General features: G+C 30.2%; 1 protein-coding gene across 1 annotated transcript in view; it reads right to left on the bottom strand.

The window, feature by feature from the left end:
• The window catches only part of LOC148226470 (acetylcholine receptor subunit alpha-like), a 191,253-nt gene that overhangs the window by 129,109 nt on the left and 42,267 nt on the right, over positions 1 to 19,877 (bottom strand). Inside the window, exon 3 of the mRNA XM_088204549.1 lies at positions 10,476 to 10,615. Coding sequence (XP_088060675.1) covers positions 10,476 to 10,615 — 140 coding nt within the window. The remainder of the gene's footprint in view (positions 1 to 10,475; positions 10,616 to 19,877) is intronic.

Below are 19,877 nucleotides of genomic sequence, written 5' to 3'. Positions count from 1 at the left end.
TTTTTAACCCAGCAACGAAGAAAACCCGATCAGGATATAATCCGGCAATAGAGCTAAGACGAGAATCAATCAAACTCGACCATTAATAATTCATGGGATATTCTTATCCGAAGAGTAATACACAAAATGGGAAGAAATAAATTTAAATGAAACATAATACGTGTTTGACGCGTACGTAATGCTGCCGCTCACAAGTTACTTTGAAATAAGACCGTTTTAAATTTTCATGCTCTCGCGGACGAAGAAAGAAGACGACAGCCTTAAATTGTGAAGGGCGAAAAAAGTGGAACGATAATGTCGGAAAACATTATTATAACATATTTCAAGATCGAATCGCAAATTTTGACGTTTTGTGGAAAAACAGCGCCAATTTGGTTTTCTAATGAAATCATCCCAAGCAATTGCTTTGTTATTTTTAGACCTTAATGTAATTCATATAAATAATATTTTTTGCTACGTATATAGAAAAATTAAGAATTTAAAATCGTATGACATTTCGTTTTAATTTGTATTTTATAATTAAATTAAAATTAGACGGCTGGTGAAAATGCACGCAAAATAAAATTGAAAATATTTTTTTTCATGATACATATTGTGTCGTAAATTAAAGCTGAGTTTTGAGGTCAAGATTACAATTATAGATAGTAAAAATAAAATTTCGTTTGACGTATGACGTATAACGCTAACGAATAACCATTATTTTTTTTTAATAATTGAAAACTGATTATTAAAATATTCGTCTATTTTATTGAAATTCTTTCGGGATACCAACAAATAATACAGTAACTAAAAATGCATTGTTACATATTTTTTCTTAAAAACATTTTTTGTTACAGTATTAGACTTGAGTTTAAAATTTGATGACATATTCAATTACCATGCGACTGTAACTGATTTTTCATGAAAGCGATTTATTACCAATTAAAATTAAATTATTTTACGGAAATCGCACCTTACAGATACTCGACTTGAAAATTACAGTCAATAGATCTCTTTATCAAAATTCATTAGTGATGTATATATTTTATCTTAGTTAATTTGCTTTCATTGCTATATATTTTTTATTTAAAAAAATAATATGTGCTATTTATTTCCAGGCAAAGTTAATATAAAACTGCTGCTTTACAACTTTGAATATTTAAATTTTATTATAAAAATAGTTAAGAACCTAAAAAGCGTAATACCAACGTACATGGTGGGAGCATGGCAGCCTCTCAAATTGGACACAAAAATAAAAATAAAATGATAATAATCTTTTATAGAAATACTAATATTACAAAATATGCATTTTTATAAGAAAAAAATAACATAAAATATTTCTTATTTTGAATGCTTGAAAATCATTGCTAATTTTATTTATATAACTTATTATTTTGCATTTTAACCTGTTTAAGAAAGCAGAGTTTATTATGAAAATTACATATACAATTGTAATTTTATGCATTGCTCGTTCAAAAGAATCATTATTCTAAATTGCATTTTTAGAAAGACGCATGTTTTAAATAGCAGTAAAAATATAAAATTGTAGGATCTATTCAGCAAATGGGGATTTTTTGATTTGGCCTATTGAATTTGCTTTTTAAACACATATTATTATATTAAAACGATTATAAGGACAATATAATTGTCGTAATTTTAAGCAAATTTTTTAAAACGAATGTTTTTAACTTAGGTTAAATCTAACTTAGGTTCATTATCAAATGGTTTTAAAATGGTGGTCATTTAAGAACTCCGTTAATGAATAAAATAAATATTCTTAACATGTATAGAAATCTACATACTTAGAAAGGTAATTTTATTTTAGCTTTAATATGATAGAAAGCTTCTAATAATTTCATAAAATATCTGAAAATAAAGTAATATACTTATTTAATTTATTAAACTCCTATTGCTGATGATACGCAATTATTATCATCGTATTTAACAAATAATTTATTTACCTAATATTTTTTATATGTACGTATTAAAATAAATATTAATATATTTGTGATCGATTTATGTAAAACTATTTTATTTTTATATAACCTTAATTAGTCATATTATAAATATAATCGCTCAAATTAAGGTATTGATTGACTTATGCAATTTTTTTTACTGGAACAAAAACCTATAGTACCAATTTATCTTTATTTGTAAAACTAATAATGGAAGAAAAAATGGACTTCTAATTACAGGCGGCCCTCGACTTTTGAACGTTCGACTTTCGCACAATTCGCTATTTCGCACATTTAAAAAAAATATATTTTTTAATTTAATTTTTTTTAAAAAAACGTTCTGATAGCGGTGAATCTTTTGCTTTAATCGGACGTTCGTATGATACAAACAGGTCTACGATATGTTCAATTTTGCAAAATAAAAATATAATTAAAGAATACGTTCAAAATTGTGAAAAATAAAGATATATTTCCACAATCTTTAATGATATGTTTCCAAAAAAAAAACATGGATGAAATGGAAAATCTTTATCATCGTAGATCGATGACCAACATCAAAAAGATGTCCCTCTGAGTATTTCAATTATTCAAGCAAAAGCTCTTAGTTTGCACAAAGATTGGAAGGATAGATTAAAAAAATATTTTAACACGGTTTTTCAAGCAATTAAGGTTGGTTTTACGATTTTAAAATAGGGGTATTCTTTTCATAATATTAAATTTACTAGAGAATCGGCTGATGCGGTTAAAGATGCTGCAAAAGAATTTATTTACTAATTATCCAAAATTATTGAAGATGTAGAATATTCCTCTAGCTAAATATTTAATGTAGATGAGACAGGTTTATTTTGGAAAACTCTTTAACAATGAAAAATATGAATGAAGCCTTCACGCACCTTGACAAATTTTTAAATATTATGGAAGATTGTGATCCCAATGGAGAACGCATATCTCAAGTGCGTGGGGCGATCAATAAAAACATAGCATGTTATAAAATACTATATGAAGAAAAGAAAAAGAATAGTGGAAAACTCTTGATAACTTTTCGAAGAAAACACCCGCAAACCCCACTTAAACGTGTTTCTTAAACGCTTCTTAAACATCTTATATTTAATTGATAAATAAATATTTTAAAATACACACAATTTCATTTTTTTTACTTCCCTCGACTTTCGTACATTCAACATTCGCACACATTTTCAGGAACCAATTATGTGCGAAAGTCTAGGGCCGCCTGTAGTTACTATTATGCAGTATCAGTGACAATATTTTTTTTATATTAGATTATTAAAGCTGGAACTAAGTAGCATTTATAAATAAATTTTACCTAAAATATAGGTTGTCTAATTTTTATACAAGGAAATTAATACTCTAAAACACAAACATGCTACCATTTACACCACTCCTAAGATTGTATCGAATAATCGAATTTTACGCACAAACACACACATCAGAGAACATGCCAATTTCTTATAGTGAAAGCGTTCAGCTCGCTTTGCGCCCAAAACATCTAAATCTGAGGCAGCACATCATAACGTCGGCGATTTTCCATCAAAGAAAATACTTTTTCCCGGAATTTGGCGCCGAACCGCACACATTCCACCCGCGCAGAAGCTTTTTCACGTTCAGAAACAATATTTCATTTCCTCCTGTACCTACTTGTGTATTACACGCATACATAGGTACGTCGAATCTCGTGATAAATTAAGCGTCGCCGGAGCCAATCCTGAGCGAAAAAAGCGCTTTTTGCCGCTTATAAAACGTACAAAGTGATTTGTAAGACTTGTGTCGGTGTGTGTGTGTGTGTTTATATCACACGTGTCAACACGTATCGCGTGTCTTTGATGTCAACTCGCGAAAACACATTCCCGCTCGGATGTACATACGATATAGAACGGAGATGAAAAAATGAGCCGTGTCAAACGTTTCATTTTGAGCATTTTTCGCACTCTGCGATGATTCTGAAAGTATCGCGGTCGAAACAACGGCTTCAGCGTTATCACGCCTTTACATAAACTCGATTATGTGGAGTGTGTTTACATTTTTATGGTACTATACTGTTATTTTGTATGGATGTGACGTTAACACCGACGCAGCGCTTTTTACATGTGTTATGCCGTTTAGCACACATTAAGTACGAATGGTCAACAACGTCAAAATATACCTGGATTTTGTGTAATAAAAGCGCTACATAATTATTTATATATCTGAATATGTATCATGTTAAAACTATTAAGGAACATATGTTTTAGATGCTCTGCTAGTGACATCAAGACATAACATTGCCCCTAAGACAACCATATATTTTATTCAATTCAAATTAATTATTTTATCATTTACATTAGCAATTGAAGCCACTTGAAATGAAATTAATAAACATTCTCTCCTTTCAATGATCGTCGAGATCAATCACATATTTCGTGAGCAATGCCTTTTCAACTAATCGTATTAAACGCTACACTTTTACCATTATCAGTGAGACGATCTTTAACAATGAAAGATTAAATATATACGCTATTCAAATAAATAATCCACAAAGGCATTTTATATGCGTAAGCATAAAGCTTCCGATCGTAGGGGGCGTCCGGAAAGAGCTTCGATCGTAACGAAAATTGTTATTAGCTTAATCGCCGCTCCTCCACACGGGTATACGAAAAGAAAAAATCACTAGTGTTGATCTAATTTCGCATTTTGAAAGGGTCCCTCAGGGCGAAAATTGCCTCGCCGGGTCATTACGAAGCCATTATTCATTTTAATTGAAGAAGCGCTTGATCTCTCGGTCTCTGTATATCGAAATAAACGATCTCGCTAAATTGACTGATCCTAATCGACATCAGACCGTCGTCGTCTCGGTGTCAGCTCGAAGACTATATATATATGTATACGTCGACGGGTTGTAATTAATTTAATGTGTAATCAACGCGTAAACAAATAAAATTAATAACCAAAAACGTGCTATGTATTATATTATATATATACACACATTTAGATTTTTTATTTTACTAATCAAACTAAACGTATTTTAGCGTTAAAGTAATTAAATGTCAATCATATGTATGTCAACACTTTTAGATTAATTATTTAAATTAAATGTATATATTTTTGATATGCGAATAACAAGCGTGGATTATACTTTTTACTATAATATCGCATATAATATAGGCAAGAGATGTCGCTATCAGTATCACCAAAATGCTTTTATTTGTAAATAGCAACCTTTACATGTCTACTCGTCAATTGTCAGCCTGCTGCGTCATCTAATTTATGTTCAACTTTCATTGAAAACGAACAACTTTTGAATTTTTACAAAAATGAATAAAATCGAATTAGATACCTGTTTTTGTAAAAGAATACAAACGATAGGATCAACACCGAATTAAACGATGTTTATGTGGACTCTGCGCCTTCGATATCAACAATAAAATATTGGACTGCTGAATTTAAACGCTGATGATGAGCGTCCAGAATCTCCAAATGAGGTCACCATACCAAAAATAGTCGATAAAATCTATGAAATGATCAACAATCAACGAGTGACTAAGCGCAAAATATCTGAGACTATGGGAATTTCAACCGAATGGGTACTCAACATTTTACATACATATTTGGGAATGCAGAAGCTTTCTGCCAGATGCGATCATCTGGCCATTTCGAAAGAATGTTTGGTCATGTTAAACCCAGTGGCGTACGGTGGGTGCTAATATTGGGTGTGCTATAAAAAAAAAAAAAAAAAAAAGTACATTTTTTCATTTTTATTAGCCGAGGTTTTGGCATGCCTAAACTGCCTTACAGCTTTATCCCATATATAAATAAATAAATAAACATCAAACCTAATCTAAAATATTATTATATAAAAGTATCAAATTTCCAATAAACATAAAATTATAATTATTTATATATAAAATCTAATCTTCTTTCTTTGATCATAAATTTTTCTATCACGCTGTCATAAAAAGTGCTCTTCTTTTTAATATACATAAGGATCCCTTTTTCTTTTGAAATCAAGCTAAGGCCACATGGCTTTCTTGGCCTTGGGTACTTCGATAACAATTATTAATTCGTTTCAGAGCAGAAAATGAACGTTCTGCTGAAGCAGTACTGCTTGGAAGAGTTAATATTAGTTTGCCTAATTTATCTATTTCCTGAAAACCTGACTCAAGATTATTTGTGTTCATAAATTGTACAAGCTCATGAACAGATTTCTCTGCAAATTCAGGCAAATGATAAAGAACAACAAGCTCATTTTTTAAACTTATATAATCAAATAATGTTCCATAGAATTGTTGTAGTTTGGTAAGTAATTCATTTGGAAATTTTCCTTAATATTGCTCATATTTTTCTTTCTCCAGAAGGTGAAAATATTCCAATTTGGACATTGAAGAAAAACGGTTTTCAATTTGCTTACATATATTATCAACTATTGTATTAAATAGTTGGCAAAACGCGTGCTTTTCTTCAACAAGCAAATCATTACTCAGTCTTGGATAATTTTCTTCCGTTACATAATAATCCCATAATGTTTCATAATTATTTTCCTGTTCATGTCTGAGTTGTTGCAAAATTTCGGTAACTTTCTTACAGCAATATAATATGTCAAAAGATTTGGATTGTAAAATGTTGTATAACACATCAGTTTTTCCAAAAAGGTTTGAAAATATGTGGAGAAGTTTTCTTGTTTCCAAATCTTCCAAAAAGCTAAGAAAACCTCGTGCTTTTATTACAGTGTCGGGGTCTCATAGTTCACAATTTTTCACGACGTCTCGAAGAAAGTCCGTAAATTCATTTCTGTATTTTTGCACTGTGTTACTTAACCGTGATGTGTTATTCCATCTTGTAGGTGTAACAGAAGGAAGTCTTCTAGCTACAAACTCTTGTAAAGCATTTATTCGTTTGGAAGATTTCGAAAAGAATGCAGACAATCCATTTAAAGTTTGAAAGAATGATTTGCACACTTTTATATTGGAAAGACCTTGTTGTAATGTTAAATTCAACATATGAGCATAGCAGTGTGTAAAAATGGCCAGTGGATAAACTTCGAGTACTTTGGCTTGCAAACCATAAATAAATTGGGAAGAGGTGGACGTGGTTTGCCAATTTTGATGATCTTCAATTTAATTTCATAACTTCTTTTTGAAAATGGATTATTCAAAATATCTTCAACAGTATTCTTCATCATTATTGGGGTAAATAAAAAAATATAATCTAGAATAGAAAATTAAATATTGATCATATGTAAATAAGATACTAAACTATTTTACGCCAAAATATAAAAAATGAGTGACCTGTTATTGTGATATAATGTAATAAAAAAGCAGCGACGGACGCAAGAGTTTTTGAAGTACGCGCACCAAATTCGAGACCAATTTTACTACTGAGCGCTGCCAGCCGACAGATCGACTTCAGCCGTTAAATCTCGGAACAATTTACTTTAGTCAGCCGCCGCACTCAAGGCCGGCGCGCCACATGTGTAATACATAGCGTGTCGGTCGCGCGGAAACTTTCAGAGCGAATGACAAATACCAATGAATACTATACACTGCATATTAAAATTTTATAATTTTGCATACTACTGTATGCAAAATGATGTCGCTTTATGCCCTAAGTTTTCTAAATTTATATTTTAGATGGTTTTGCGGGTGTGCGCCGCACACCTAGCACACCCTGAATATACGCCCCTGGTTAAACCGCAATAAGAATGAATTTTTACGCCATTTCTGAATGTATAATTTAAAATACAGAAATAAACAAATACTCCCTCTTAATTAAAGAGGTTAAGAAAAGGTCATTGAAATATCTTTATACCAGATATTTTTTATTCTTCATTTAGCGAAAGTCTAAAAACACCATCATTAAAGTCTGGTTATTAAGTATAAGAAAATAAATATTTTGTGTTGAATGTGGAATTTTTTGTCTAGTAAATCTTCATTTTACATAATTTTAATGCAGGGCAATATTAATAAATAATTTATAAGCCCTTAAAGATAAATCACTGATCAAAAAAAAGAAAACAACTCAAACAATCAAAAAAACTGTAGACATGACAAGAACAAATACATAAATGATATCTGCGCCAAAATATAAGCGAATGGCACAGCTCAAGAAACCCCATAATGCATCTCGATAAAAATTTTCAAATATATATAGAACATTGCTCAGAATTATATAAAGCAGACATATCCAAAGAATCAAACACTCTCAGATATCTTACCTGCAGAGATTTATAAAGCTATTAAAATAATTAAGATGAGCAAATCCACAGGTAGCGATTAAGTATCAGCGAAAATGATTTATGAACTTGGAAATAAGGGTAGTGCCATAATGTGTGGTATATGCAACAAAATATGAAAAAGTGGGTTATGGTCTCAAGACTGGGTGAAATCCATATTTATTCCCTTGCATAAAAAGTGCCCAAATTATTGAACATTTGTGCTTATATCTCACACAAATAAAATAACGATTGAATAATTAAATAGGTTTCCAAATCAAAAAAAAAACAAACCGCATTTATTAAATGAAAAAAAAGACAAGAGAGCAAATACTCAACATTCGCCAAATAATTGTAAAATGTCGAGATTTCAAGAATCCAGCAGTTTTTTGCTTTGTAGGCCGTACAAAGGTATTTGATCGTGTCAAGTGGCAATGCTTCTGGGGTGTATTTTCAAATAGGGTTGTCCCAACACACCTTGCCTACATACTTTAAAGCTGATACCACAGCAGTAGTACGAGTAAACTCCTCGAAATAAAATAAGCTTAAACTTGAAAAAAAGAGACGACAACGGATTAACCGTTTTTTTAAACAGGTTTCTATGTAATTTTAAAGTAAATTAAAGTTTTTGGTTTTGTTTTAGCAGTATAAATATTTGAGACAACTAAAAGAGTAACAGATGGCATTAATACTATTCAATATGTTTAAGCAATGCTTTTTATTTTAACGAAATTAGTGCCATTTTTTATAATAATAAAAAATAGTGATGCTTTCAAACACATTTTTGTAGATAAGCATAATTTTTAGAAATTAATCTTTTAAATATTACCACGAATTTTCTCATTTTATTTACTATGAATTATCAAAAAAATTATCTTACTTTATAGACATTAGTAAATTGTCTTTCAACCTATTTTTCAGAGCATGATTCCGAGACTTAAGTTGGAATCTTAATGTAAATGATAATTTTATGACCGATGCACGATTAATATTCTAGCGTGACAAGTTTTGTACAAAAATCTACTTGATTATTCTTGGCAAATAAATTATCTCGTAATTTTCGGGATCATGATTTATAGATAACGTTAACGGTTTAGGTTCCTGGAGTCGTTCAATATCTGACTCGATAACAAGTGAGAGACCACTGAAAAATGGCGGCTTTTCACTTCAGATAAGGTCCATCTCAGAAGCAGTCAGGAATCCAGTTTTGAGACGACTAAGGAAATTTTTAAATAATTAATGACTGAAAATTTTGTATCAAATAAATAATTTTTAGCATGAAAAATAAAATTTTTGGGGATTTTAAAGGTAAAATTTTAAATCAGAACAGAAAATTTATTTTCATGTAATACTAATCTAAGTTTAATATAGTCGGCCAGTGTATATTTATTTATATCAATTAGTATTATTTTATCGATGAATTTTTAAAAAATATATTATTTAAGGCATATAAATTTATTCATGCTCAAAAATTCATGATGCAATTGTACCGTAAAATAAATAGAAAAATGTGATGTATTAAATCTGAATATATAATTTTTTATTCAGCATACAGAATGGGCCAATGTAGTCTGCGCAGTAAAAGAGACTTGTTTATTTTACAATCGTTATTTAAAAATTTAATTTTCTGATATTTTCATTAGCTCATTAGGTATGCCTTAAATATTATCATTTTTAACATTGCCTATATTTCATATATTTATATACAATATTTTTTTAAGCCTGCAAGAACAAGTGTTCAGTAATTTGATTAATAAAGATTGCTACATAAAACAAAGCTAAAAACTAAACCATTTATAAATCACGTTCTTGGATGGACTCCATTCAATTAAAAAATCAACACAAGGGTAACCCACTTCCTCGAAAACGTGACTGTCGCGACGACTATGCACAACGAGTGTTTGCGTCGTTACAGAATTTACCCGCCGCACTATGCGGCATAGATTCCTATATAGTAAAATGTCTCTAAGAGTACTAGAAAATCTCAGATTTTATATAAAAGCTTGTAACCTCACGTAACAAGTTCCTATAAATATAATATGACTAATTAAATATCCACAAAAACTTCCGTTTTTTGTAGATGTTTTAAAAATTAAAACTAGATCAGCCCAGAATTATAATTCAAGCACTACCTAATAATCGATTTTATTAGAGAACATAAGATATATAATATACGACCAATAAAGAGAAAGGAATTATAACGTTAAAAAATGTAGTGATTTATTTGGCCGCAATGTGCGCCGCAATAATTGCCGTCATAAAGCGACAAGCGGCCAAAAACACCAACATATGTGTTTACATAGATATAATATTTTATATAAGGTTCATAAAGCACTCACCACGTCGATAAGCTGCGACAGCTTGAGCTTAATCTTGACTGTTAGAGCATCGGTGACGTTGACGACCGGACGCACCAGTTTGTTGTAGTTGCTGAGCAGGTCGTCGTACAGCCTCTTGGCGTCTGGGTTGCCGGAACTTCCTGCACATCATCATCACAACCGCATTAGAGATAAGGCTTCTACGGAGAACGCGGGGTACAACCATCCCACCGGGAATGGGTGTACCAAATTGCCGTAATCGACCGGTCCCGGTGAGACGCTATGCCGAAATGTAAACTGCACGCGGAAATTGCCCCTGCGACGCGCGACGGATGAAATAAAATGTAATTTAAAATATGATATATAGGGTACACTGGGGATAAATGGGCTAAAGGTATTAAATCATACAAAAATTATAATAATCTTCCAACTACAATTCCATTCCTGAAGCCAATTTCACACTATTATAAAAAGTATTTTCTAATATAGTTTATTTTATTTACTGCAAGGAATTAAATAATTATTGTATTAAACGTCAAGCTTTAATTATAGTGGTCGTTTTTTACTGCAAAGCTTTGCTTACTTTATCAACTTCTTGCAATATTAAATCCCATGCAGATAGTGTCCACAAAAATTTAAAATGTATTTGTTTCAATATGCTTTGAATTTTAACACTTTTTCTGAATCTATTAATATTAATGCTATTTGTTGATCCAATTCATTGGCATTTGCTCTTAAGGACCATTGTATCTATATGATTTTTCAAATTATTTTTAATACAGACATTATTTTATTCCATATATTCGTCGAATTCACAAAAAAAAATCACAAAAGAAGCAGCATTTTTACAAAGCAAATTATTTTATTCAATAGATGCAACCTTGTATCACGCTACTAGTATCAGAAAAATAACTAGATTATTGTTTTCTAATTTTAACATATAATTTTCTACTAAAAATATAACAATCAAAGCAATTTATTATACTATCGGAAACACTCGGAACTTTTAGCTTTGAAGGTAAACTTTTAAGGGAAGTTTTGTTGAACGCTTTATTTAATCTAAATATATTGTGTTGACTTTACCACAATTAGATAACTTTATTTATAATAACCTCAATTAGATAACTTTATATAAATTACGTATATATCTAGGTAGATTTACCTTTGAAAATCTGTGTTTATTATATAGTAAGCTAATGAATAAAATAGTTTAGAAAGCTCCAAATTCTGTGTTAGTGTGTACATTAATGGAATTGTATTCAGTTATTTTTTAATAATGTTCTTTAGATATATATAATAGTTGCGGAAATTTAATAATAAAAAATATAGTTACTATACAACTTAATGCAATAGTACATTTAATAGTACTCGCTAAAAATATATTTTGGATCAAATTTATTCACAAAATTACGTTTTTAAAAATAGCTTCTTTGAACTTAAAATAGACAATATTTAATGAAATAAATTGAACTATATTTTTATAAGTGATAAAGATTTAAAGACGTTGAAATTCTTTAATTTAAATAAAATATCAAAGCATATAGTATAAAACCCTAGACGAGTAATATACAATGAATATAATATTATTATATTCAATGTCTGATTTTAGCTTGTGTGTTATAAGCGTATATTTTATAAAAGTTTATACTGTTTTAATAACGAGAAAACTTCAAAGTTAGTTAATGAAGCCCTACTATAGATATTGATAAAATCATTTTTAATACATATTAATCAGAACATAAAATATTTAATACATATCCTTTGAAGTTGTACACACATAAGCAAACATTCTGCGATTTGCTCAAATTTCAAAATTACGCCTCCGAATATATTGCAAACAAATTCGATTTCAATTTATACTCTCGAGAATTTGGACCCTTGATCTATCATCCGTAGTGTGTTGACTCACGTTTAATACTTCCGTAGGAAGCCTTCTGTACTTTTTTATCTGCAAAAAAGCAATCCCCTGCGGGATTTTCCAGGATTTTTTTTAATAAATTTGATGAATACAATTACACACACATAAGGAAATAAATTATAGAAAATGTATCATAAAAACACTTCAAAATATGCGTTGCTCCATTTATTAGTAACAGGATATCGGTGGATATGCTGGGTTCTATTTTATCTTAGATATCCTCGATACTATATAACTTAATTAAGCACAATTAGTACTGCCTTCAGCAGGATTATATCCATAACTAATTGCATTAACGAGCGTACGTTTTCAATGTAAACGTAGATATTTAATAATATTTGCTATATTTAATGTTTCATATTTATTTTAATACAAATAAGTTTAACTTATTTTTATTGAGAATAAGTATATAAATAGATCCATATGTTAAAAAAATCGTGTCACAAATTTTTATATACATATATACAAAAATAATAAATTTTCTACTACTCATTTATAAATACTTAATTATTTTGCTTTAATATACCACATATACAAATATATTATATGTACATATTTTGGATTCACAAACGCGTTAAAAGCGCAATAAACAAAAATTACATTAGTTTTTATGACACGCAGGCAAATGCGTTTTTACGTTATCAGAAATTCTAATGGATTTTTGGCTCAACAACTAAATATTTTTCGCCTTCCCCGGAAATTCTAAAAATTATTGAAAGTCGTTTGAGTGAATTTGGAACTGTTTTTGAAAGCGAATTAGTATCATATAAATTTTTTTTCTAGGAAAATTTAGGCATGAAAGTCTAGTTGATAATGAAATTTGCATAAATCATACAGTACATCTAACTGTAATAGAATTGTTATACAAGAAATAATATCAATGGTAAATTGATGATAACTGATTATTCCATCGAAGATAATAAAACTATAAAGAAAGTGACGGCGAAAATGATAATCCTTAAAATGGTAGTTAGTTTAAAAGAATGCTTCTATAATGCTCTTACGGATACTCAAAAAATTGCTTAGGAAGGCGCAAAAAAATGCAGACTTCCAAAAATACGTAAAAAGTGAATTTGATATCGAACTTTTGTTATGCTTAAACGTAAAGACAAGAAAGAAGAAATAAGCAGCTCATTTTTTACAAAAATCTGACTATCTTGCCAATGAAAATCATTTTTAGAATTGCTCCAAAAAATGTATTTGCAATATGAAGACAATTTATTAGAACGCCTCTTTCTAGTGAAGATACAATGAGTATAATATTGATGACGATCCAATTAAGATTATGACACTGATTACAGATCACAGATCACGAACAACCAGAAGGTTTCTTCATTAAAAAAAACTAATTGAGATTTTCCAATCAACTGGAGAACGGACGCAAATATTTATTAGATTTAATAAGTCAATTTTTAATAAAAATAGTACAAATTATGTGTTTGTTATTGAATTTATTACGTCATAATTTTAAAAAAGATCTACGTATCTTCCTACATTATATTTAAATCTACAGCATAACGATCTGTACAAATATAAAATTAAGGTATAAAATAAAATTATATTTTATTACACACCTTGAAAAAATATTTTGACAAAATCTGTGCAAATGTATGCCAATATTTACGTTACTGTTACGCATAGCAAAATAAACGTCAATTTGTCTATCACTGTGCGTATTAAGCGAGCACGTCACTTTTCACTTTTCCACGTGACAGAATGGATTGCTTCAGTAAAAAATATATACAAATAACCACCCATGATGTTAGTACATATGTTTGTATTATTAATAAATATTTGATAAATTGTATAATATATATAATATTAAAATTATTAATATATTTATATACTCATGTATAAATTATATTTTATGCCATAATCACCTTGAATGCTAAGACCCGAGGGAGAGTTACACCCCTTACAAATACCCATAACCAACATATGACCCATATGCTGTGGGCGTTGCTTATTATTCAATAAACCTACCCATAATAAATATATTTAAAATTAGAATTTCACATTAAATTTTACGTTTATTTATATAGTCTATTTATGCAATAATTAAACCTAAGAGTCTTATTTATTTAATAACCTAAAAACTTAATATATTTTATTTAGTAATAACCATCGTTTTAAAATAATTAAATTCGCCTATATATGCCTAAGCTTCAATATATCATATATTTTAGTGATTTACTGATGATTAAATAAATAAAATTTCCAGATAATCTGAACGCGTCAACGAGCTTCTGAAAATTATCCCGTTAATCCCAAAAATGCGTCACACTCCACGTTTCTACTGACGATTTACGATAAGCGCAGCGATTTTATTTTTATATCTGTATGTAGGAACAAAATAAAAAATATCCATGCAAATGTATAAAATATATTGCGCTTGAAACCAAAACTACCTCACAATAATTTATCAAAGAGCCGTTTATTAATATTAGCTTTATTCATAATGAATGTTTAATCACGTTGAACTATATAATTCAATGCTGCAACGATGAAATTTAACTATATATAATAAATAAAATTTCATCAAATCCTATTTAGAAATTACTCTTCATTGTTCAGACAATCAATACCATTCATTCTATAAGAAAAATGTCCTCTGGCTTGACAAATGCGCAAACGTCGAATGGTAATCCCCTTATTTAGATGCACCCCATCTCCTTCGCACATATACTATTAGTGTTTGTAGCAAATAATCTGCTCCATCAAACAAAGGGCTCAGCGTTGGGCGTTAGCGTATTTGTTAAACGTGTGTACGCACCTCTGATAACAAATATTTGTGAATATTGTTGAAGGTGTTTGGTTTGGGAAGACTGATAGAGGATAGGAACAAATGATGTCGTGTAATGGAGCAGACCAAGACTTCAGCAACATGTTTTGTAAAACTAGAACTAATTCTAAGCCACAATGAAGCAGTATTTCCACAACAAAGCTACCAGCGTAGGTCCTTTGCAAAGCACTTCATATGCAGAACAACTACGAAACAATTTGAAAATTGCCTTGTAGCAATAACTATTATACTACACTCTAAGTTGTTAGGATTTGTCTAATATGTAAAGAAGTATAACATCTTTTAAATAGTTAATAATATGCTATTTTTTTTACCGTCAATTTCTCAAGTAAAATATGCAAAGTAATTCATAAAACATTATTCACCTTAAATAAACAGTCTCAAAAATTAATTTCATAATAATACTGTTTTGGTGCTGTAATTTTATATAATTAATATATGTATATGTACACACAAATATATGTAAATTATACATTGTTACACACATATTTTAATGTTTTTTATTTATTTTTAATATAGAAAGGAATCATGTTCGGTCGCTTATCGACTAAATCATGTCGTTTGTCATAGTAAACGAGATGGTGCTGCTAATTCTAAGTTATATAAAAATTATAGCAATATTTAATTATTGAAACTAATACATTAAAATTATCAACATTAATATAATGCGTTATTAGAAAAAATAACAGGACTGATGAGCTATCAGCTTTTCCAAAAAAGTATTTTTGGACAAGTTGAACTACCATTATCACTGCTGTAAAATCAGAACTTCACCAAAGGAAAGTAATTATCTGTTTATGCTATAGTAATAGTCTAATGAATTACAAGTTGCTTAGACAAGAATGAACCGGAAATTTTAGGTTATATACAATAAATGTGAAGTTTCTAGTTACCCTCGGTATTACCGCGAGAAAAAACAGTCAATTACAGGTATCAATATTATTAATAATTTAATTAATTGGTAATGAAAAAACCGAAAAATAATCCGAGTACCGCTCCATGTTTATTTATTAGCAAAATCTAAGCATTCGAATACCCTGGCAATTGTTGTTTTTATATATTAAATATTTAATTATATCATTATCCTTTTCAGGGTATACAATATTTACATCCATTTATGTTTTGTATAAATTTGTAACTGAAAGATTTTGGATGTTTGATTTTAAATTGTTTTTTAATTATATTACAATCAAATTACAACTGTACCTAATTGTCATGTTTAGTATCTTTAAATATTATTAAGTCGGCTTATTTTATACATGTTGCTAAGTTTATGTTGTTAAATATTGTTAAATGTTACTTGCGAATTTTGCGAAAAAAACCAAAGATTCAAGAGTTGGAACATGTTCTTAAAATGCGCGCTTAACAGTCGCGGGGTTTCATTTGCGCTAATTAAAAAAATAAAAAACAGAATTTGTGTAAAAGTAAATATAAAATAGGGTAAGCCTATCGTCAATTAAAGGAGGAAAGATGGAAAGGTTTCGAATGGAATCCCAACTATGATTTTGTTATTAATTCGTATTTAAATATTATTAAATATTTTTAAATCAGACTAATATAACTTACTATATGATTTTGGTTAGTTTTTAGAAATCTTTTGAAAGTTTTTAATGTCAATACGAATTTTTCTAGAAGCCATTAATTCATCGTTATATTTGAATCCAAGCGAAAAATCCCTTAGATGCTCCTTCAAACAACAGATTTAAAGCACTGACTGAAGAACAAGAAAAAGAACTACCAAATATGTTCACAACAAAAATAACAAAACTACCGCCGTAAAAAACATAAAACCGTTAACTAAATTTTTAGGCACATGTCAAAAATAAATATGATATAAAAATCATTGGCATCTCTGAAGTTAAAACTCAATCAAAAAATGAGAACATTTATTAATAAATTGAAACAAAAAACACTGAATTCCACTTCTATCAACAGAAAACGAAAGAAACGTTTAAAGTACTTTAACGTGGTATTCACCACACAACAGATTTAAAATACATAAAAGAAGAGAAAGAATCTCACGAGCATGAAATAAAAAATACATCAAATATGAGTTCTAAAAACAGAGGTAATGAAGTATCTAAGCTAAAAAAAAAGCACCAGGATATGACCTCATTGTAGGAAAATTACTAAAGGAATTGCCAGAAAATTAATAAAATTCATTACATTTATATTTAATACCATATTAAGAGTAGCATACTACTCTGATCAGGGGAAGGTTACAGAAATTATAATGATTCCAAAACTGGTACTGTCAAACCAGAGTCCTACAGACCCATTAGTTTACTCCTAATTTTATCAAAAGTATTCGAAAAACTATTTCTTCAAAGATTGAAACCAATATTAAAGATATAAAGCATAATCCCCAATCACTAATTTGTTTTCAAGGAGGATCACAGTGTTAACCAAATATCAAAGAATCTGGAAGAAAAACGATATTGTTCTGTAGCATTTAGGGATATTAGACAGACTTTTGATAAGGTTTGGCATGAAAGTGTATTATACAAAATAAAAATAAACCTGCCTCACAATTTTTTCATGGTACTGAAATCATACAGCAACAATAAAGCACGGTGAAGAAAGAACATCAATTTTTCCTATAAATTCATGCGTCCCTCAGGGAAGCGTGCATGGGCCTGTGTTATATCTGCTGTACAATGCAGATCTCTAAAAGATAAAAAATACTATGGTAGCCACCTTTGCTGATGACACAATGATATTTGGATAACATGACGACCCAACCATTGCTTCTAGTACGCTGCAAGAAATATGTTCAGTCACGGCTAGAAAAATAAAGGATAAAGGCAAATGGTAACATTCACCGTGAAAAGAAAAAAATCTTTTTTTTCTTGGCCAGTGAATAGAAGCACGAAAACAAACTTATGACAATAACTTTCACCAGATATTTTTTAGTTGATACACACAAAGGTTCATCTGAACTCGCAAAAAACAGTGTTTCGTCGAGCATCGACAGTAACAGCTGCTTCCCACTTCACGTCAACCCTGATCCAGATACAAAGTCCAAAATCCAGAACTAGATTCGATCTTCGGGGACAACTGAATTCTATGCATATAAGACTACCAACGCATCACGTATCTATAAGTAATTACACAAATAGTACAAGATTTGAAATTGTTGCAAATTTAATGATAATTTATTATACAAATAACTTTACATTTTTTCAATTATCTTGCACGACAATTCCCGACCACACATCGCACGATAGACCCTCCAGAATTTAATAAGTCGAGCTAAGAAATATTGCTTCATCCATCATTCTTACCAGACATCTCGCCACTTGTTTAAGCATTTCCAAAACTTTTTACAGGGTAATATCTTCAACAACCAATTGCATTCCAAGAGAATATCAACTCATTAACTTTACCTTGAAACCACCAGAATAGCATATATTATTGATTAGGCAAACATTCAATGGTATAACTGTATTATATTTAAACTTCATTCATACAGTAAACGATAAATTTGATGCAAATAATTTTGACCACAGACCAAATGAACGACGAGCACGTAGCGACTGTGTCTAATTATCGTCGAAATGCGACGCGCCCCGTTTATCTAACGTACAAATGTTTACAAACGGCCAATCGGTGATTTACGGGATAGGATAGGAGGAAGCGGTAGGCGAATAGAGGATGCGATTAATCAAACGAGAACAAATTGAATCAGTTAATAACGACGGGTCGACTGGCAAAGATGGCTAACGACTAAGAGTGCCGTCCGTCCTCTTTTTCAACATTCCCACTCAGCTTTTAATCCGACCCGTGAAAAGTTAAACGTGGTGTAAATCGCGCAGGATACGCGACACAGCACGTTTCAGTGTACGTGATCAAAAACGGTGTTTGACATGTGAATATCGTCGAGCGACACGCGTTGCTTTATAATAATAATAATGCGTGCAAGAAAATGCGGTCGAATACGGGTGTGGAAAGTTTATTTTAATTTTAAATGTAATATAAATTCGGCACGATTCGCATGCGGAGATTGAAGCTGGTAACATCATGAGATTAAAACAAAACTATACACAGAGATAAAAAACTAGGTAAAATTCAGCCGAATCATTTTTTTCAAAAAAGTATTTTATAAATATAGATTCGTGGCTCAGATTGCTACAGCTTTACTTAAGCGGTGCTTTTCTCAGATTTTACAAATATCCCTAATCTTATTTAAAGTAAATGGTTTCCCGACCCCTCTCTCTGTAGCCTCATGTTTTTTCTCGCGATGCAGATCTATTAGTTTCCGCGTGTAAGATTTACTTCTTCGGTCACTTCAAAGTAGCACTGTAATAGTGATTTTGTGTAAAGCTTTATGACATTGAAAATAATCTGCTGATCCATGGGCTGGAGTAATGGAGCAGTGTTGGGAGGAATAAATTTGATCTTAATTAACTCAAATTTCCTTAGTAAGTCATCCTAAAGGTCTGGAGGATGAGCTGGAGCATATTATCCACAACCAACAAGACTTTATGTGAGCAATTATTTTCAAAAACTTAACTGCAATAAAAACTATCAACCGTCAAGAATAATCATCACGATACCTTCTGCTCATATTGCAAGACATGTAAGGCATCCAAATACTGAGCCAAATTCATTACCCGGTTCTTGAATATTTTTTCTTAAATGTATAATTTTTAATATTTTATTTAAAGAAAATATATCATTGACATTAAAAATGTGTTTCTAC

This window comes from Plectrocnemia conspersa, unplaced genomic scaffold (genome assembly GCF_051122295.1).
Source record: "Plectrocnemia conspersa isolate PC_06_02 unplaced genomic scaffold, ASM5112229v1 ptg000014l, whole genome shotgun sequence".
Classification (NCBI taxonomy): domain Eukaryota; kingdom Metazoa; phylum Arthropoda; class Insecta; order Trichoptera; family Polycentropodidae; genus Plectrocnemia; species Plectrocnemia conspersa.
Note: the sequence above shows the minus strand (reverse complement) of the source record. Positions and strands in the feature narration are given on the sequence as shown.